This window comes from Carcharodon carcharias, chromosome 8, assembly GCF_017639515.1.
Source record: "Carcharodon carcharias isolate sCarCar2 chromosome 8, sCarCar2.pri, whole genome shotgun sequence".
NCBI lineage: Eukaryota > Metazoa > Chordata > Chondrichthyes > Lamniformes > Lamnidae > Carcharodon > Carcharodon carcharias.
This window is the reverse complement of record NC_054474.1, coordinates 39,922,322-39,944,583: the sequence shown is the minus strand read 5'-3', so window position 1 is coordinate 39,944,583 and position 22,262 is coordinate 39,922,322. Positions and strand designations below refer to the sequence as shown.

General features: G+C 40.3%; 1 protein-coding gene across 1 annotated transcript; it reads left to right on the top strand.

Moving 5' to 3' along the window:
• Positions 1–3,285: 3,285 nt before the first annotated feature.
• On the top strand, positions 3,286–22,255 carry c8h5orf15 (chromosome 8 C5orf15 homolog). Its single transcript, XM_041194576.1, has 3 exons — positions 3,286–3,439; positions 18,057–18,733; positions 20,724–22,255. Exons 1-3 carry the CDS (start codon positions 3,325–3,327, stop codon positions 20,856–20,858), a joined length of 927 nt encoding a protein of 308 aa, XP_041050510.1. The 5' UTR covers positions 3,286–3,324; the 3' UTR covers positions 20,859–22,255.
• The last annotated feature ends 7 nt before the right edge of the window (positions 22,256–22,262 follow it).

The following is a 22,262-nucleotide window of genomic DNA, read 5'->3' as shown; positions in this document are numbered from 1 at the left end:
ACCAAGGTGTGCGTCTTTGCGCTGGTGCAGGGTATGGGTGAGTGCTGTGACGGCACTTCGAAGAGGGTGCCTTGAGATTCCTCTTCAGAGGTTTCTTCAGGCACTGCACCTACATCTTGATGTTCCCGGACATCCACAGTGGAGGTGGAGACAGCCTGCTGAGTGCGATGCCCTGTCTGTGACGACTTTGCTGTGTGTCCTCTGGAGGGCTGAAATTTGGTGGGCTCTGGCCTACTTTTGGGGTCCTGCTGTGTGGTAGTGGCACCCTCTGTGGCCTGTGAAGCTGGAGTTGTTGAGGTCATAGTAATAGGGGATCCAGATGGGCCGTTCATTGGAGGCCCTGGGTCATGGACTCTGTCAGCTGTTTAGTAGATATGCCTGCAAAAGCAAAGAGAGATAATTAGTGAATGGCAATGGTCATTCACGGCATGGTTGTCTGATGAATGTTTCACTGCTGGATCCTGACTCGGTAGACCAGTGCCGAACTCACCTTTAGCACAGGACCGGTCTGGATTCTCGCCGGCCAGCTGGGTGACTGTTTTCAAAGTCCATGAAGACCTTGATTTTGGATATTCTGCCACCAGTCTGTGACCTCTTTCTTGTTGCGTGGCAGCTTGTCCTGCATGGATAGAGATGGAAAAAGTGTAAGCAGGATGCCTGCCGGGCCAGATGGATAAGTGTGCCTGGCCTGTGCGGTAGTGAGTTGTCCCATGGACGGGCTGAGGACAATGAAGGTGTATGTGAGAGAGTGAATGGTGATGTCCCTTGAACTGGCAGTGAGTGAGAGCCTTGTGCATGTGTGCTGGGTTTATGAGTATGTGAATTGAGACTGATGAAATGAGTGACTTACTCTGGGGGACCAGAGGAGGTCATAGACCCTCTTGTGGCACTGGATGACTGACTTTTCTGACCAATGCTGCCACTGCCTCCCAAGCCAGATTTGTCACATTGCTGCCCATTCTGTGGCCTGTGCGGGGGTACAGAACACCCCGGTGGTCCTCCATGATATCCAGCAGTCGCTCGAGGGACCCAGCATTAATCTGATGGGCTGTGGTGTTTTTTTCCTTTGCTGGCCATGTCACTCAAGCAGCGATGGTGAGCTGGTAGCAATGAGGGGTGTGCTGGTGGCTGCCTTTTAAACATGGTGGTCAGTGTGATGCAACAGTGGGATGATGGCGGGAGGGCAAATGCCAGCTCGCCTGCCATGGAAGCGGTGCGTTTCTCAGGAATGCATAAATAATGAGGTAGGTTTGGGATGATACGGCATGAAAAGCCCCCATCACAGCCGGTGCGTAAAACATCGTTTTACCTGCCTGCTACCGCACTTTGTACAAATCTGGGAAAATTCCCACCGTTATGGTTTTATGTAAAAAAAATGGTGTTTGACAAATATATTAAGAGTTTTTGCAGATATAACTAGTAGGGTAGATAAAGAGGAACTAGTGGATGTGGTATACTTGGATTTCCAAAAGGTATTCAATAAAGTGCTACATAAAAGGCTAATATGCAAGATAAGGGTTCATGGAGTTGGGGCTAATATATTAGCATGGATAGAGGATTAGTTAATGGACAGGAAACAAAGAGTAGGGACAAATGGAACATTTTCAAGTTGCAAGGCTGTGACTAGTGGAGTGACACAAGGATCAGTACTAGGACATGAGCTATTTGCAATCTATATTAGTGACTTAGGTGAAGAGTAATATATCTAAGCTTTCTGATGATACAAAGATAGATGGGAATGCAAGCTGTGACGTGGGCACAAAGACACTGCAAAGAGATATAGATAGTTTAACTGAATGGACGACAAGATGGCAGATGGAGTATAATGTGGCGAAGTATGAGGTCATTCACTTTGGTCATAAGAATAGAAAAGCAAAATATTTTTAAAAAGGAGTGAAACTTCTAAATGTTGATGTTCAGAGGAACTTGGGGGCACTTGTGCAAGGAACACAGAAAGTTAGCATGCACTTACAGCAAGCAATTAGGAAGGCAAATGACATGTTGGCCTTTATTACAAGGGGGTTTGGTGAGACCATACCTGAAAAAATCTGGCAGTTTGGTCTCCATACTTAAGGAAGGATATCTTGCATTGGAGGCAGTAGAGCAAATATAAAAACAAAAAAACTGCGGATGCTGGAAATCCAAAACAAAAACAAAAACAGAATTACCTGGAAAAACTCAGCAGGTCTGGCAGCATCGGCGGAGAAGAAAAGAGTTGACGTTTCGAGTCCTCATGACCCTTCGACAGAACTTGAGCAAATGTTCATTAGATTGGTCCCTGGGATGAGAAACTGAGTAAATTGGGTCTATAGTCTCTGGTGTTTAGAAGAATGAAAGGAGATCTCATTAAGACATACAAGATTCTGAAGGTGCTTGCCAGAGTAAAATTGGAGAGGTTGTTTCCCTAGGCTGGGGAATCTAGAACAAGGAGGCACTGTCTTAGGATGAGGGGACAATTGTTTAGGAATGAGATGAGAATTTTTTTCACTCAGAGGTTTGTGAATCTTTGGAACTCTCTACCCTGGAGGACTTGGTGTCCCATCATTGACCATATTTAAGGCTGAGATAGACAGATTTTTGCTCTTTTGGAGAATCAAGGGGTATGGGGATTGGCGGGAAAGTGGAGTTGAAGCCGAAGATTAGCCATGATCACATTAAATGGTCTACTCCAGCTCTTATTTCTTTGTTCTTTGTTCCACTTGGATGATAAAATGAGTAAACCATAGTTTATTTGGGAACTTCATCTTGGTAAAGTGTGCACTCAGCCTGTCTCGGCTTTACTACATTCGGCTGCAAGAGGATCATCCATTTTACCATCATCCAGCTGCAGAGTCAAGATGCTACTGTTTCGTGGCTGGCAAACGCATACTGTCATCTATCGTACACCTAAAATGTTTTAACTGAAGCAGATAGTTCATGAAAACTCAAGCTTATAATTTTTTTGAAATCGTACACGTTTTCTGTAAAAGCTTTATGTTTTGTGGTACGCAGTGACCTTAAATGCAGGAAAAAGCCTGTTTATGTGCAGTATTCTTTGTAAATACTTACATAAGACGATTTATTGCTCACATATTTAAAAATAAATACTCATCAATCAGACGCGCTCTATCAAGAAAGAAAAAGAGCTTGGAACCGTCACTAAGATTCCCGGATTCGGGTGTAAACCTGACCATTTCATCGATACAGCGTGAAGGGAGTGGGCGGGGCAAGGCAGCGGAGTGGGCGGGGCAAGGCAGCGGAGTGGGCGGAGTGGAGAGGGGGGTTGGATAGGGCGGGCCGATGACGTCACTGGCCAGGTTGCACGCATTGTGGAAGACCAGTAAGATGGAGGCGCGAGCTGGGCTTGGGGTGTCGGGGACGACGCGCGCTCTCACGCTCCTCTTCATCATCGTCACCGCCGTTGCTCTTGTCGTGCCCGAGACTGATCAGGGAGGCAACGGTGAGTGTGAGAGAGGGGAGGCTCGCGCTGCCAATTCAACGTCTTGGGGTTCGGACGTTAGACGGATGGTGGGGGTGGGGAGAGTTTGCTATGGTGTGGGTCGGGTCAGATCCTTTTTAAGGGCTGAATAGGTGGGGAAACCTGGACAATCACTTTTGCAGCCTGAAATCTCTGACTTGAAATGTTGAATCTTAAAAAGAAGAATTTTCTTTTTAACTCTTCCCAAACCGGATTATTTTGGGGGTTGTGTACATGTTAAATCAGTGCTGACTTTATGTGTTGACCCCCCGTTTGGTGGTAGAGGCAAATTATCTTTCAGTGAAATATGGGGTGAAAGCAAAATTCTGCAGATGCTGGAAATCTGAAATAAAAGCAGGAGATGGTGGAAATGTTCAGCAGGTCAGACAGTATCTGCGGAGAGAGAAACAGAGTTAACGTTCTGGGGATGTTCTGATGACGGGTCGTCAACCTAAAATGTCAGTTCTGTCCCACTGAGCATTTCCAGCATTTCTTGTTTTTATTATGGGGCGAAAGCAGATTGTTATGAGAACATTTGACAGCACATTGTTTCTTTCTTGTTTATGGGCACATTTACTGTGATGGTGTCACAATCAATCTTGTCAGCAATGACTGCAGGGAAAGAAATGAGACCAACAGCAAAAGATGGAGTGAAAACTGTGTGACCTCCACACAATATTGGAAAATAGCTCAAAGTCTACTCATTGAACCCTTGTCAACTTATGTATGTGCCAAAGCGCAAACAAGATTCAGGAGTGAAATTAATAACGTTTGTTCAGAAATGTTTTGTGCTGCAACATATGGTACTGCTAGAATTAAAATAATAGTCTTATTTGTATACAAGTGGAGTTGTTTCACATGTGGCCGCATGCTAATTTTGGCATACCAAAATTAATTGTTGACACTTCTTTAAAAGATAAAATAAACTGGGATGACTAATTACCGTCAGCATACCCAATTAAGAAAAAAGTATCTTGTTTTCAATGAGTGAACTGAGCTGGAGGATCCATTAATACAAAAGCAAAATACAGTGGATGCTGGAAATCGGAAATAAAAAAGATGCTGGCAATACTCGGGTCAGGCAGCATCTGTGGAGAGAGAAACACAGAGTTAACACTTTCATCGGAATAAGTCTGTAAATATTTGTCGTTTAAATGAAATAAAAAGATTTATAATGTTAACTATCTCAAATTTATTAGCGTATTTTAATTTTTTGATACCTATCAAATTCCAATTGGAGTTTTGTGTAGATGTGTTAATATATTGGTTTTTTAATATGACCTAAGCCAATAAGATTCTTTCTCCAAATTGTCTTTTTTAAAATCTGCTTACCATGTAGGGTAAATTGGCAGAACCAAGATTATTTTCCATCCTTACTCCCTTTTAAAAGGTGACAGTAGGTCAGTGTAAATCATTGTAACCATTGTGATGGTTTCTCCATAATAGTGTTGAATAGCACATTTTGGGATTTTGACCCAAGGCTGAAGAAGGAAGGTGATATATGTCTAACAATAGCTTGCATTTATAGAGTGCCTTTAATATAGTGAAACATTCCAAGGTATTTCACGGGGCAAAAATTGACACCGAGCCAAAGAAGGAAATGTTAGGATGGTTAATCATTCAAAACACTACTGCCTGTATCCTAACTCTCATTAATTAGAGTATGGCATCAAGGAGCCCTAGGAAAACTGGGGTCAGTGGGAATCAGGGGGAAAACACCCTGCTGGCTGGAGTCATACTTAGCACAAAGAGAGATGGTTGTGGTTGTTGGATGTCAATCATCTCAATTCCAGGACATCACTACAGGAGTTCCTCAGGTTAGTGTCCTAGGCCCAATCATCTTTAGCTGATTCAGCAATGACCTTCCTTCCATCATGAGGTAAGAAGTAGGGATGTTCGCTGATGGCTGCACAATGTTCAGCACCATTTGTGACTCCTCAGATACTGAAGCAGGTCATGCCCAAAAACAGCAAGACCTGGACAACATCCGGGCTTGGGCTGACAAGTGGCAAGTAACTTTTTGCTACACAAGTGCCAGACAATGACCATCTTCAATAAAAGAGAATCTAACCATCGCCCCTTGGCATTCAGTGACATTACCATCACTGAATCCCCCACTATCGGCGTCCTGGGGTTACCATTGACCAGAAACTGAACTGAACTAGCCATATAAATACCGTGGCTATAAGAGCAGGTCAGAGGCTAGGAATCCTGCGGCGAGTAACTCACCTCCTGACTCCCCAAAGTCTGTCCACCATCCACAAGGCACAAGTCAGGAGTGTGATGGAATACTCTCCACTTGCCTGGACGTGTGCAGCTCCAACAATACTCAAGAAGCTCGACACTGTCCAGGACATAGCCTGCTTGATTGGCACTCCCTCCACCACTGACACACTGGCAGCAGTGTGTACCATCTACAAGATGCACTGCAGGAATTCACCAAGGCTCCTTAGACAGCACCTTCCAAATCCATGACTGCTACCATCTAGTAGGACAAGGGCAGCATACATATTGGAACATCATCACCTGGCAGCTTGCCTCCAAGCCACTCGCCATCCTGACTTTGAAATATATTGCTGTTCCTTCTCTGTTGCTGGGTCAAAATCCTGGATCTCCCTCCTTAACCGTACTGTGGATGTACCTACACCATGTGGCCTGCAGCGGTTCAAGAAGGGAGCTCACTGCCATCTTCTCAAGGGCCATTAGGTATGGACAATAAATGCTGGCCTAGCCAGTGGCACCCACATCCCATGAATGAATTAAAAAAATTACGTCCCATCCACTCATCAACCTTGTGTTCGCTGATCTAGGTTATCTTCCAGATCAGCAAAGCCTCAATTTAAAATCCTCATCTTGTTTTTAAATCTTTCCATGGACATGCTCCCATCTTATCTCTTGAACCTCCTCCAATCGAACGCCCTTCTGAGATCTCTGCATTCCTCCTATGATGGCCAATGATTTTAATCATTTCATCATTGGCATCCGTGCCTTCAGCTGTCTAGGTCCTAAGTTCTGGAATTCCCTCTGCAAACCTTTCTGTCCCCTTTAACTCTCTCCACCTCTCTCTCTCCTTTTACAGTTGCTCCTCAAAAATCTACTACTTTGACTGTGTTTTTGGACACTTGTCTTAATATCTTATGTGGCCCTGTCAAATTTTGTTTGATAAAGTTCCAGTGAATATGTTTTGACATTTTACTATATTAAAAATACTATTTAGGGTTTAGGGAGGGATTTAAGAGTTTGGCTGACATGGCTGTATTGCCCTTGTTGGAGTGAAGGATGCAGAACAGAGTTGGCACGCACACGGCTTTTGAAAGGTTGCAGAGTCAGAGGAGTTTACAGCGACATGTAAAGGGGAGACTTTGGGCGCATTTCAACATGTGGATGAGAATTTTAAAGTCAAGGCCTTGGACCAGGAACCAGTGTGGGTCAATGAGCATGGGTGATGGGTTCACAGAACCTGGTGAGAATTTGGATAAAGTTAGCAGAATTTTGGATGAAATTAAGTTTGTGGGGAGTGCAAGATAGTAGGTCAGCCTAAAATAGTTGAATCTGGAGGTAACAAAAGATTGGGTGAGAGAGCACTTGGACTGAAGCAGGGGTGAGATGGGAAATCTTACAGACTGGAAGTGGATGATCTTGTTGCTGGGGAAGCTGTGGTGTTGGAAGTTCAGCTTGGAGTCAGATATGACTTTGAGGTTCCAAATAGTCTGGTTCAGCCTGAGACAGATACAGTCTGAGGGAACAGAGTTTGTGACGAGGGCTAAAGACAATAGCTGCAGTCACCCCATTGTTTAATTGGAGGAAATTTTGCCTCATCTGGGATTGGATGTCGAACATGCAGTCCGAGAACACAAGTGGTAGAAGGGTCAAGAGGTGTTGGTGAGGTAGAGCAGGAGGTCATCAGCATCCTGTGGAACCTGGTACTGTGTTTGACTGACTTCATTGAGGGGCCAGCATGTAGATGAGATATAGGAAGGGGGCCAAAGCGGCGGGGGGAGAAACTATTGCAGGAAATTCTCTAGCTATGATTAGGTAGTGAAGAGTGAAAATAGAGAAGGGCATTCACACTCATTTAGACAAAGAAGGAGAGACATTCAAAGAGGATAGTATGGTCAAATGTGTCAAAGGCTGTAGACAGCTTGAGAAGAATGAAATGGGACAGTGCACCACTGTAATAGTTGCACAGGATGTCATTTGTTAATTAGGATTAGAGCCTATCATGTGGTGTGGGACGGCCGAAACCTAATTAGAAAGGTTCAATCTTGGACTTGTGGGAAAGATGGGCATGCATTTGGGAGGTGACAATATATTCAAGGACTTTGTGGAAACTTTGAAAGGAAATTTAGAGATGGAGTGTTTGCAAAACCAGAATGGTCAACATTTTTTAGGGGAGGGGATTAGAAAGGGAGGGGAATTAATACCTGAGGAGCCGGAGCCATTCAATATCTGACAGTATGGGGACCAGAAGGAAAGTTGGGTAGACAGCCATCAGAATAGTGTGTCTGGTCCGCAGCATCGAGAATGCAAGGATTATTTTGTTAACCATCTTGGGTCTTTTTTTGTTTGCTGAGTATCCTGTATTTGTTTATGTTTTAACAAGTACATTGTGTAATGGGACCGAAGCCAATCACTCTTTAAACCATCAGTACAACTCATTTATCTAGTGCTGTGCTGCAGAGAAATCTCCTGTCGCATATCTCAAGAAAATCTAAATTCAAAAGTAGATGTGGTGGAGGGGGGATATTTTTGTTCTGACTTTTATGTTAGTGAAGTCAAGTTTTAGTCTTTCTGACCTAAAGCCAATAATCTCCCAGTGGTAAACTTTTAGAATGTTCTTACCAGGCCAACATTGGAGCACACATTTCTTAATGTCATGATATATAGTTATCCAACTGGGTTCTCAATATTTGAAATCTGAGAGTCTGTTACCATTTTGCAAAGATCCATCTTCCAGTTGACCTAGGTATAAGCTTGTATGTTCTGAAGATCTACAATAGAAATGTGTGTTTCCCATTAATTGGCACTTTATTCTTTACATAACCATAAAATACAGGTACAATATAGGCATTAGAGTTCTGAAATATCAATACTGTGAATATAAGTTTAATAAAGCCACTGGAATGTGCACTTTGATTTCTTTCTATTGTTTGTGTAACTATTGTTTGAACTCTATCCACTTGTTTGTAGTACTTTTATAGGCTTAGAATTTGATGGGAAAAGCTGAGCTTAATGTCCGTGCTGTTGTTAATGTGTAAATTGTTGAGCAATTTGTGGGGAGGGAGAGACAACATAGAAAGACTCCCATTTCTGGAGCACCTTTCATGACCTTGGGACATCGCAAAGTGCCTTACAGTCAATGACATAGTTTTGAATTGTTGTCATGTGAGAAATGTGGCAGCCAATTTATGCACAAGATCCCATTAACAGCAACGTGATAATGATGGAATAATTTATTTTTTAGTGAAGTTTGTTGTAGGATAAATATTAGCCAAGGCACAGAGGAGAACTCCTCTGTCCTTTGAAATAGTACCATGGAATCTTTTACATCTATCTATGAGATCAGACAGGAACTTGGTTTTTGCATCTAATTTGACTCATTTACTTCAATGCCTTCTCTGTCCCACTGTTTCTTTCTCCATCCTTAAATCTCCTTGTTTGAGATGGACTGTTGGTCCCATGATTCACTGCGGTGCCGGGTGTCCTATTCCCGACACTCAATCCCAGTCACTTGCAGCATTTTTCGAGCTGAGCAGTGAGGGAAAAGTCTAATTAATGTGGCAACATAAGAGGTGCCACACTCCAGCAAAATCTGGGCCATTATGTACTCTTTGGAAATACCAAATGACAGAATGTACGCATATTGGGGGTGAAGTTATAGGAGTCCTGATCTTTTCTAAAACATTCCACTTACATTTCTTCTCGACTTTAGAGAATTGATGACTTACTCAAAAAGTCGATCTGCTTAATGGCTTGTGTTTATTTGTACCCGGAATGCCAGGTTTAAAAAGGGCACAGATTTCAAATGATTGCAGAAAGTTAAAATGCTTACAGAAAATGATTACCAATTTAACAGACTGAGAAAAGAAGAGGACAGATAATAAAAACAAAGATAGCAACTGCTTTGTTACTTTACTTCCAGCACTCTGATATCTCATATCAGAATGTTCGAATATGTTATATACTCCCAGCATGTAAATACTTTGTCAATATTGAGCTCAAATATGCTATTAACTGTGGTCATACAATCATCCAACGTGACCAGCTCCTCTGGTTGTGGACTCTTCTCCTAGTCAGGCCCTCTTTTTGAGATCTCCTTCTGATGATTAGTGGAAACCCCTGTCTTCGACTGCAGTAAAATTCTCTGATGTGTTCAATCGTTTATACCCTTCTTCATGGGATGAGGTTAGTTTACTATGTTGACAAGCTACACTGTCCATTGAAACATTACCCAGTTATATTCTGCAGCCTTTGTTTAAAACGTAATTTGAATCTGCCCAGAAAATTGCCCATGTTTCTTTCGCTTTCTGAGGTAATTTCCCATTATGTGTAATGCCAAATAGTCAATTTTCCAGGTAAAGTTGTTTGTATTTGCTGGAACACTATGTTTCATCTTGTCTCGATTCAAGGCCGAGACTTCATATACTAAAGCATTAGTGTTTTTAGCTGGTCTGTATTATCTGTTGTTTCCCTGATGGCACTTGTTTCAAGTCATGGTAAATTCATCAAGTTTAATTTTGAAAGACGAATAAACAAGCAGCTCTTCATCAGCACTTTTCCCATCTTCCAAGGCATGCGGGTTGAATGCCAAGTTGAAAATTATTTCAAAAGTTTTTTTTTGTCCTACAGGTTCATAATCAAGCCCTTTGAGCTATCTATACCTTGCTCGTCCTGCTTTCTACCCTTAATGTCACCTATTAGCACATTCCTTAGATAATATCACCACCATCAACACCTCTTTGTCCTTTTGTCTATGATATCTTTTGGCTATCTCCACCTATCACTGGCCCTCTATCCAGCTATACCTGTCCCCCCCTTAAACCAGCTTATATTTCACCCCTTTTCTATTTTTCCTTAGTTCTATTGAATAGTTATACAGACTCGAAACATTAACTGTGTTCCTCTCCGCAGATGCTGTCAGACCTGCTGGGTTTTTCCAGGTATTTTTATTTTTTCCTTTGTGTGCCTTGTTTGGTAACAGTGCAGACTATAGAATTATTGTTACAACTGAATTAAACACTGGAGTTAATGTTATTCCCATGCTTAAAAGTCTTGTAACACAAATATCTTTGTTGTGCATTGTTAAAGTTAGAGGAAAAAGAAAGACTTGCTTTTGGGCATTTCATGGCCTCCAGACATCCCAGAGCACTTTACAGCCAATGACGTATTTTTGATGTGCAGTCACTGTTGTATTTTAGGAAATATTAATAGAAACCATGAATTGATATTGTATGTTACTTTATGTCTCAAGTTAAAGGCACTTTTGGTTGTGTGATCTCTAGCGACCCAAAGAAGAGGAAATTTAATTGAGGTTTTTATAAGAATAAATAAGAATAAACTGGCAGGCAGGTCAGTAACCGGAAGACACAGATTTAAGATACTTGGCAAAAGAACCAGAGGGGGGATGAGAATTATTTTACTCAGCAGGTTATGATGATGGAGTGATTAAAATCATATATGCACAAAATATCAGAGTTGGAGGCGCATAGTGATTCTGAAGGATTGTAGGATTTGAGGAGGTTGCAAGGTTAGGGTGGGCAAGGTTATGGAAGGATTTAAAAACCAGAATGAGGATTTTAAAATTGAAGGATGGGGAGCCAGTGAATGTCAGCAAGCATAGTGAATGAGATCTGGAATTAAAATATGGTTAATATGATTAATAAGTTAATATACTTGAAAAGGAAACATTTGCAGGGCTAAGAGGGAAGGGTGTGAACGTAAGACTATTTAGATAACTCTTTCAAAGAGTGGGCTCAGGCGTGATTGGTTAAATGGTCTCTTTTCTGTGCCACATGATTCTATAAAGACATTCTATTCAGTCTTTTTAAAATTAATTTGTTTTAAAAATCAAGACAATCCTTGGGCTTAGTCATGTAACATTACAAAATTAGAAGCTTAAAGAACTTTCAGCAGGGTGAACCAGCAAGGCTTGAAAGTTGAATTCAGTGCTGATTTGTGTTTTTTTTACTGCAGTTGTTGAAGCATAATGACCATTCTAAAATATTCTAATTCCTATATGTTTGTTTCTGGGCATGTGATTCTTGGAATTTTAGACTCCCTGTGCCAGCATTGTGCTCTGGCAAAGGAATCTATTCTTGGCCCCCTTCTATTTCTCCTGACATGCTGCTCTTCATGATATCATCAGAAAATATAGCAATGCACGCTGAAGACTGCCAGCTCTACCTTGCCACCATCTCCCTTGACTCGTCCGCTGTCTCTAAATTATTAGGCTGCTTGCCCAACATCCAGTATTGGATGCTCAGAAATTTCTTCCAATTGAATATTGGGAAGACTGAAGCCATTGGCTTTGGTCCCCACTGTAAAGTCCACTTCCAAGCCACCAACTCCACCGTCTCCCTGGTAAATGTCTGAGGCTGAATCAGACTGTTTTCAACCTTGGTGTTATATTTGACCCTAAGATGAGTTTCCAACCACTTACTTGCATCATCACGACAACCTCCTATTTCCACCTCTGTAACATTTTTCTAAACCATTCCTGCCTCAGTTTATCTGCTGAAACCTTCATATTTGTTGCCTCCTAGATTGGACTATCCGAACCCACTCCTGGCCACCCTCCCATGACCTACCCTCTGTAATGCCTCGATTTTCAAATCCACATCCTTGTTTTCGGTCTTATCTCTCCCTATCTCTTTAATTTCCTTCAGATATGCCTGCAGATACACTTGCGCTCCTCTAATTCTGGCCTCTTCATCATGCCCAATCTTAATTGCTCCACTATTGGTGGCTGTACCTTCAGCTGATAGGCCTAATCTCTGGAATTCCCCCCTTAAGCTTCTCTGCCTCGCTATATCCCTTTCCTTTAATACGCTCTTTAAAACCCAGCTCTTTGACTAAGTTTTTAGTCATCTTCTGTAATAGTATATCTCATGTGGCTCAGTGTCAAATTTTGCTTCATAAGGCTGCTGTGAAGTGCATTGGGACATTTTGTTATGTTAAAAACACTATATAAATACAAGTTGTTCCTGTTTCCCCAAGTGTCAGTCTGCCTCACCCCAACATTTTTATTTCTGTAGCCCTGTTCAGTTACTCACTGACCTGGCAGCATTTCTAGCTGTTTGTGTTTTGAACTACAAAGAATCCAGAGAATGATTGTTGTGCAGTTCTGCTCAGAGCTCATTAGTACTTGAACAGCTGAGCAGCATCCACAAAAAGAAGCAAGCACAAAATATAGACACTCACATCCTGATCGGCATACAAAGTAGGAGGGGCTGAGTAGTTCTTAGTGTCATTCACACTTTATAGGCCATGAGGTCAACTATGCACAACAGCAGATATTGCTATCTTCTTGTATATTTAGCATTTTATAATATATTATTTGGGCTGCTGGCAAAATTTCACTTTAAGTGAACTCCACAGCATTAGTAATTCTATTAAGTAAGCTGAATTGCTCTTTTAAACTTATTTGTGCCTTATGCAGTTTATTAAACTGTAGGCCAGTTGTTTTATAGTCCATCTCCCTTCCAATCATTTGGTTCTAAAAGGTGCTTTTTTGAAAGTGAGTTGTTTAATGTGATTGTGGGCCATTCTGCATGTTTCTGTAATACAAGGCCAGAATTGTGGAAGATGATTAAGCTAGCACAAGCACAGATGATTCAGAGTGAAAATATAGGGTTACATATTTGCCACTAATTTTAATGGTTTATGTTTTGTGAAAGACAGGGGAGAGAGGCAAACTGAACTCTTTTATTTTTCTTGCCATCTGTCCGTAAGCAAAAGTGTTTTAATTTTTGAAATAGGCTGTGGTGTGTTTCCCCAAACCTTCTGTTTGTGAAGTCAATTTTGAAGTGATTCACAGCAAATTGGGGATGGTTGTCGCAACTACATACACACACCCAAGCACACGCGAAGGAAATAAGAAAGAAAAGATTTTTACAACTAGGAATAACTTTATAAAAAAAACCAAAGATATGGATGTCAATTCACCTGAATATCAGAATCCAGAATGTTGGGGTCCAGTGAGTGTTCCTTCGTGTAGGAGTTGAGGTTCAGGCGGGTTCAGCTAGCTAAAAGCAAGAGTTGCAGAATTCTTTTAATGTTGATGACGACGCAGCATGGTGAGGTTGGTATACAGAGACTTGGTCCACTCCACAGGTGATGGCAGGAATCTTCCAGAGATCCAGGTTTAGAGGAGGTTTAGACTTGAGGCAGGCTTTGTTACCAGCCTGTCTTGCTTTGGTGTTGACAGGCTGGGTGTTAACAACAGACTACCCTGGGAGTCCAGGAATATAACTTTTAAACTTTCCAAAGGCCAGAGGAGCTTAAGTCATGTGGTGTTGCCTATTGATAAGGTTAACAATCAGTTTCTATGTCTCTGGTCAAAATTTATTGTCACCTCAGGAGTTAGATGATGGTTCTTAGTATCTCCGCAGGTATAATGTGTTTCAACGGCTGTCAGTTTGCTATATGTTGAGACTGGGGAGACAGACCATCTGCTGTTCCCTTGTTTCATATAATGGGTCCATACAATAATATGTGAGATATTCCACAAGGATGAAGGTTGAGCTTTGTTCCAACGTTACTGTTGGAAGTTTGCAGAACTGTAGCCAATTTGCAAATCACGTGACCTGTAGCAATCACGTGTTTAGTCCAGCAAAGTCAATTTTTAAATAAGCAGAAAGTAAGGTTTGAGTCAGTTGTGATCTTTTTCATGTCTTATGGACATGACAGTTTAAAATGTTGTAATACAGTTGTATGGATTATGATGATTTTATAAATTGCTGGAAGAAAACAATATTGTGCAGGGCATTGATGAGATCACATCTAGCGTACTGTGTTCAGGTTTGGTCTCCTTATTTAAGAAAGGATAGAAATGTGTTAGAAGCAGTGCAGAGAAGCTTCACTCAACTGATACCTGGGATGGGATGGGAGGGAAAGGATGGATGCTGAAAGGATGTTTCCCCAGACAGAGAAGAGGAGAATTTTTTTCTCTGAGGGTTGTGGATCTTTGGAACTCTCTTTCCCAGAGAGCGGTGGAGGCAGGGTCAATTAATATTTTTAAGGCAGAGGTAGGTAGATTCTTGACTAACAAGGGAGTCAATGGTTATTAGGGTTAGGCAGAATGTGGAGTTGAGGCTACAATCAGATCAGCAATGATTTTATTGAATGGCGGAGCAGGCTGAAGTGGCCAAATGGCCTACCTCGGCTTTTAATTTGTATGTTCGTATTTTTGCTAGTTTTGTGTGGGGAAGGGTTAGGAAAGTAGATTTAGGTAGCTTGAACACTACTTTTCTGTATTGAAATGGTAGTCTGTCACTGGATATGTTCAGCCATTAGTGCTGTTGAAATAGGCTCAAATATCATGCAGTCTGTCTCAAGCCATACTGTTACATAAATAGGGATGTTTTCATAAAAGGCATGAAGTAAATAGTTGTGGTCTATACCAAGGTCTAAAACTTATTGGCAATGCATGAATGAGTTTATTCAGCTCGAGCAGTAATATACTGTGCTATGTGTGAATAGCTGTGTAATGCCAATTTTTTACTGCACTGGGGAATAATCCTGTATAGCGCTAAAAGGCGCCAGCAAGCCTTACTTGTCAGTGTCTGAACATTTGGTGTACTGTAAAAGCTGAGGTAATGCAAGGAAAAAAACCTTGATACGCACAGTCCTGAATCAAGCATTATGGAAATGGATTGCTCAGTAGTGTATGCTTATTGAAATCAATCTCCTCACTTTACAACAGTTTCAAAGAAAACTGAATGCACTAATCTCTCACAAAGGACTAGACGGATTCCATTACAAGTCAGTCACTTCTTTTGCTGACTATCTTGGATAAAAAGGAATGCTTTGCATCAGAAATGTTTCTGGTAGTGCCTTGTTGATCTGCTTTTGTAAGCTGAAAGAGTTATTTAATGAGCTGGCGTTGATATAGTAATAAGGCGTGCCAAGGATCATTTGACGAAGCTTTTGGTCATCTGCCCTAATATGTCCTTATGTGATTCCGTATCAAATTTTGTTTGTTAACACCCTTGTGAAGCATCTTGGGGCAGTTCACTCAGTAAAAGCTGCTATAAGCAAGTAGTTGCAGTTTGATTGAAAGGGTTTCTTTCCTTCTAGCTCCCATCCCTTAGGATAGGGGAAAAGAAGAGTTTGTCATATGAATAAATGCTGGAAATGCAGGAATGCTTCTTTGGGTCACATACCCTAACCTATTCTCCTATTCACACATTTTTTTCTTTCTCTGTCCAGGATTAATTGCTTTACATCTTTTAGCTTTCCCTGTACCTGACTGTTATGCTAGTCTTTGCTTTGGAATTATTATTTATACTAATTTTTCCACTTGAGCCCTCCATGCCATTTACTAGTTCAAAAACCTCATGACAGTCCTATTTATCCTTCTCAATAGGATTCAGACCCAGCCTGGTTCAGGTAGAGCCTGTTCCAACAGTACAATGTCCCATGAAATGGAATCTCTCTTTAACACACCACTCTTTCAGGCACCTCCTTTATTGCATGTCCCTGTTGTTATGATCGGGATGGGAGAAGTGCGCAGAGTATCTAGCTCTACTACTTCTTGGGTCGCACTATTATTTTAAAAGTTAAATTCACTCTCCAAAATGGCCAATTTATTCACCCTCACTATTGTTAGACACAGAATAATAGAGAATTTAACCAGGCTTATTTCAATGAACTCAGAATAATTGATCAATTACAAAACAAAACTTCAAACAAGTTGCAAGAACTGGTTAATACACAATTGTAATCTGCAAGTATAACTATCGTATTTAAAATTCTCCAGCGCGCGCATGCGCACGCACACATACAAACAACAAAAAAATAGGGGTCTCTGCAGAGATGGATGGTTAAAGAGTAGACTTTATAAAAAAAAAGATAAAGTTTGCAGGGTTTTGCACTGTCGTCTTGGTGTTTTCTCGTGTGAAGGCAGATCGCTAAGTCCTAGCAGAAGCCTGGAGGTTCTCACCAATAGAGCTTCGGCGTGGAGGGAAAATAGACCAGGATGAATCCTTCTCGTCTTGATCTCTCAGATTTCCAAAGGTAGACAAGTTCCACTAAGATGAGGATTTTTAGCTGGATACTGACAGTCTCACAGTTTCAGGCAAGGCAAAGAGTTTGAGCTGGGCAGCTTTTCTCTTTCTCAGTTGATTCCCAACTAAATTCAAAAAGGCAAGCTCAAAACTTAAAGCTCATCTCTGTCATGTGATTTCCAGTAAATCACTTACCTTTGCATTTAAACCAGTTTTATTCCCATTGCTTAAAATAATCGCAGTGCAAGCAAGCAAACAGCTCCCCCCCATCAAGTACCATGCTGATCAGGAGATTTCTTGGAAAAGACATGCTTGCTCCCAGTCCATAGGTGAACTTAATGACCTTTTTTTAAACAAATATTGCAAGTGTCTAAATAAGGCAATGTTGTTCCATAGCTTTCAGGACAATATTTTCTTTTAAAATATGATTCTAACATTGTGCCAGTTTGCACATGGCAATTATAACCCTTGAGCTCCTGTTTTTTTATTGAGCTCCTAGTTTTTGGTACTCACCAGATAGGACCTCTTGCCTATGTTGTTGGACTACCGCAACTGGATCCTCTCCCTCCCTATCCAATGTCCTTTCAGGCCAGCTTGAAATGGCCCCCCCCACCCGGCATCAGGTAGGGAACAAACCACATGGGACTACAGATCCTGCTTACAAAGGATGCTATCTGTTCTCCTACTAATTGAACCCCTAACAACTATTCCCTTGGGCTTCTCCATCTCCCCCTGCACCAAGGTGCCATGGCTGTGCATTCTGACTGCTCTTCTGACAGTCTTTATCCTTATCTTTTCAGGTTGCAAATACTTAGCAGAAAATTCCCACTTGCACCAAGTTCCCAACTTCAGTACTCTGTTAACACTGTGCTCTTCATGATGTCTCTGTGTGATACACCTTTGTGATGAAATTGATTTTTGTGTGTTAAATTAGATTTTGTGAAGTGGAATGTTTTGCAAGAGGTTGCAGCAACATCCTGAATGCACCAGTTCAATTCAAGTAGTTTACCAGCCACCTTTACCCCAAGCTGTGTTGTTTTCATATTCCATTTTATTTCTGGATAAATATATATAGATGGATCTTTGGAAAAAGGTGTATTCCCGGTATATATTTTTTTGCAGTCAGATTTAATGTGGAAAGTGATGCATAGCAAACTCGGGAAATTACATCGTGATTTGGACAATTTGCTAAAAAGATTAGCATGCCTTTTATGTACTACAGCTGTTAAATGTTGATTGTTTGTCATTGCATTGGTTAGGCTGGATGCTATATATAAGCTTGAAATGTTGAAAAGTATGCAGAACTGCTTTGTGATCATTACTGTGGTGACCAGTCTAATTTACTTTTGTTGTATTTTGTGACCTTTTCACAGCGACCAGTAACAGCACACCTTTAGGAAACTTAACAGTAATTACTGAAAATGAACAAGCCAATATTCCCATCGATGTGACGTCACAACGACTTGAAAGTAAAAAGACAAATCCAAGCATGACTACTACATCTCCGACCACTAACAGTACACCTGCAACCACTCCGAAACCTGCTCCAACGAAAATAGTGGGAATTGCAACCAAGAGTACTGTACACTTTACAAACACAACACACAAAGTAACTGCTGGCCAAAGTACTGACCAAGTGAGACCACCCTTAAAAGATGCATCAATAGTGAAAGATAACATGAATGGAGATGGACAAGATTCAGAAATAATGGTAATTGACACAGATATTGAAGGGGATGAAACCATAACTTCTAATACAGATCCAGAGAGGATGGATGAAATGACAGATAACCAATTGCTGCTTGTTGAACAAGGTAATTCTCCATCCTATTATGAATCAGATGACGACAAAGCGGCAGAGGAGTATTTTGATATGAACCAAGAAGATGAGAATGATCTGGAAAGTGAAGATGTGGGCGAACCTCCTGAGCTCCCTGATCAACCAATATACTCCTCTGCGCCTGAAGAAGATAGTCACTTCTTTTTCTACCTGGTTGCTGCTGCTTTTCTGATTGCTATTGTTTACATTACATATCACAACAAAAGAAAGGTGAGTTTCTGCAAAAATATACAGGGTAAAACTATCAACTTCTTCAACTCGAAAGATTAATTCTTCTGTTCTTTTCACAGAGGCTGTTTTATCTTCTGGGTGTTTCTTGTATTTTTGTTTTTGTTACACTTATAGTACTGTTTGATGAAGAATAAAGCTCCCTCTACACTGCAGCACCATTGTGCTTCAGTTCCAATGTCATAAAAACACTCATTCCCAAACCGGCCACCCCATGATTGGGAACTAGTGCTGAATTAGGGCTAGTTTGGTGCTGAGGGCCCTTGCTCTCTAGCAATAGGAGCAGCACAGCCAGACTTTTCTGTTACTTAACACTCATAGTCAGGAGCATGTGGAGTTTTATTTGTCATTATGGATTAGATTTCAATCCAGGCATCAGATTAAACAGCCAGTGTCTAACCCACTGCACTACCTAGTCTCTCCTTTTTACTGCGACCCATCCTGATACCATTTGTATTTTCTTCCAGATCTGTATTATCTGCAGTGAACTAATGCAGAAATTTAACATAGCCCATGACAACCTGGTAAATATTTGAGGCTGATTTCTAATGGAAGTTCCTGGCTGCATTAATTTAAAGAGAACTGACTAATTTCTTCTGAGAGGTGAAATGGCTTCACACAGAGACATTCAATGTGTTGTTGAGAATGAATCACTGAAGGAATAACTCTGCAAATCCTGTTGCTGTTTCAAAAAAAATCTTTTCTGCTGTAGAAATTCCTCTGTGATAAACTGATCCATTAAAAAAAACACTACATGAGCAGTTGTTTTGAAGTCACAGGAGGTGACCTTCCTGTCAGCCAAGAGTTCCAAAACCACTTGTTGGTCTGTATTGGGTAATCATGAAGTGGCTCATTCACTCATCAATCTGGTAGTTTAAATAATGTGACTGCTTTTGGTAAGCTGCTTTGGATTTTTGTTACGGAAGGCCTTTGGAGGCATGGGCAGACTGCCTCTGACAGCAAAACTGTAATTTCCTTTATAATGGCTTGCCTCTTACGCAAGAGCTGTTATTGATGGTAACACAGTAATGTATACATTTGGATATTAAAACTTCTGATAACAATATTCTTAACTGAAATCAAATTCCAAAAGCAAGGTACTTTATCATCATTAAATGGAATATTTACTGAAATTGCTGAAATTAAAGTTTAGTTCACTAATAAATGGGACATGTGACACATGTAAGTTTTTGGGGGAGGCTTCATTATTCATGGTTAAACTTCAGTTTGACTTATCACAGAATCATAGAAATTTACCATACAGAAGGAGGCCATTCGGCCCATTTAGCCTATCCTGGCGGAGAAACAGCTATCCAGCCTAATCCCACTTTCCAGCTCTTGGTCCACGGCCTCTTAGGTTGAAACACTGTTGGTGAATATTCTCTATGCAAAGGTTTAGAATCTTGAATTTAGGAATAAATTACTTAACTTTGGCTTGTGAAATCATTGATATTCATTGGTAGTTCTCCTTTCCTTGCCCCATCTCTCCAAATTTTCTCCCTTCCTCTGGAAGGTGATGACTTATCCAAGAGTATGTACGAGTTAGTCTTGCCTATCTTTATCTAAATAGTTATTGATTTGAGCTCAGTGAATGCTAGATGGCTATTCCACTGTGGGATTATCATAGCTCAGCCTTGCCCTCATTCAGTAATTACATGTGTAATTCCTACTTGAACCTGAACCTCTGTAGAAGATCTGTGAAGCCCAGCGAATGGCTTTTTCTTTTGTGATGCAATGGCTGAGATTACAGCTGCCTTTTTCTGTTCTCTCTAATATACAGAAAGTATATATTTAAGTGTTTAACCATAAATGTTCTATTTTTATAACTACTTTTGCTGATCCTTTCAACCCACTATGAAAAGGCTGCTGAAAATCAATATTTATACTTCCCATATTACTTCCTTCTTTACTGTAATGAAAATGAAGACTTGTTTGCAAATCTTTGATAATTGTGTTCTTTTCTCCCTTTTAGATTTACATTCTCTTAGTTCAAAGCAGACGATGGAAGGATAGTCTGTGCTCAAGGACAATTGAATACCAGCGGTTGGACCAAAACATACATGATGCTATGCCATCACTTAAGATTACAAAGGACTACATTTTCTAAATGCATTATTTCCAACTTTATATTAAAAAGTCACTGCAGTTGCATTTGTTTCATTTTTTAAAATAGTTTTGCTGAAGGAACAATGCAAATCTAAACTAAAATATAGATTATGCATGCTCCCCTCTTTAGCATTAAAAAATTCTTCACACTTTCAAAAAAAGTCAAATCCAAAAATAATGAAATTGCTAGTCTTTAAGAACACACCTAAAAGAATAGTTTCTGAAATGGTTCTCTGAATCATTGTACCTATTGTCATTGCATCAAAAATGCTTTGGATGGTGGCTGCTGAGATCAGAGTGGTTAGGAAAAACAATCTACCTTAAGTTGCCGATAAATGAATCATATCTGAACTATATTTTAAATCAAATGCTTTGTTTTTTGCCTTTTAGGATTTAAACGTTCATAAACTCTAGTGTCTGAAAACTGGACAGCTGACTGTCACCAGCTAGCTTAGTAGAATTTTACACATGATTAGTATTTACATCCAATTCAGTTTTCTTAAAAAAAGGTTCAATGGGTAGAAGTTACATACCTACTTTTTAGTAATGGGCTGTTGATTGTTTAGTAAATTTAAAAGGTTTCGACTAAAATTGGTACATAGTCATGAAAAGTGATGACAAAAGTGAATTCTTTGGGTGTCATATCACTGTTTGTCTTAATACCCTTTGCTATTAAAATATTACCTGTAGCGTTAAATGATACACCAGCCAATACCAGGGTAATATATATATTATAATATCTAAAATATATATATTACCTGGAGCCTTAGCAAAATGCCTCAATTTGAAAATGCTTATTGCCCCTCCCCATCATTCCAAAGTACCTATGTATTGAAATGTGAAAAACATTTTATTAGCTTTTTAGAATATATCGTTAGCAGCATGGTACTTTAGTTTGCAATATTCAGTACATTCTCTTAAATTGTGTACTTAATTTTTAGTTTACAAAGTTTTTTTTTCCTTGTGTAGATACGTGTTTCAATGCAAGAAGTATGAAACGGTTAACTCAGTACACTATCTGTTTGGTTCAGAAAACTTTTTTTTACTGAAAATGATTTCTGGGATAGGCTACTATTACCCATGTGACATTGTAAGTTTTCATTTTGAAAAATATATGATTCAGTTAACTAAATGTGTATTTAAGAAATTGTCAAATTTTTGATGTAAGATCAACATGGCAGTAAAATTGGTTGGCTTAAAATGATTGCAGTGGGTGATTGGGAGGTGATGGTTGCTGAAGTGTTTAGTCTGCTTTGATCAGTGTTTACATGCACATTTGACCTTTTGGTGTTTGTGAGAAGCATTGAGAAAAGAAGCACAATGAATCATAAGTTGTTGAAATATGGTAGCCTTTTTGTACCTAACTTCTGTATGGTTTAATAAAGTTTCTGAATTATTGCTATGA

Excerpts from the sequence above, each read along its gene's own strand:
- c8h5orf15 (XM_041194576.1), top strand. The coding sequence starts at position 3,325 with ATGGAGGCGCGAGCTGGGCTTGGGGTGTCGGGGACGACGCGCGCTCTC. Across the intron at positions 3,440-18,056 it reads GACTGATCAGGGAGGCAACG|CGACCAGTAACAGCACACCT; the intron begins GTGAGTGTGAGA and ends ACCTTTTCACAG. Across the intron at positions 18,734-20,723 it reads CATATCACAACAAAAGAAAG|ATTTACATTCTCTTAGTTCA; the intron begins GTGAGTTTCTGC and ends TCTCCCTTTTAG.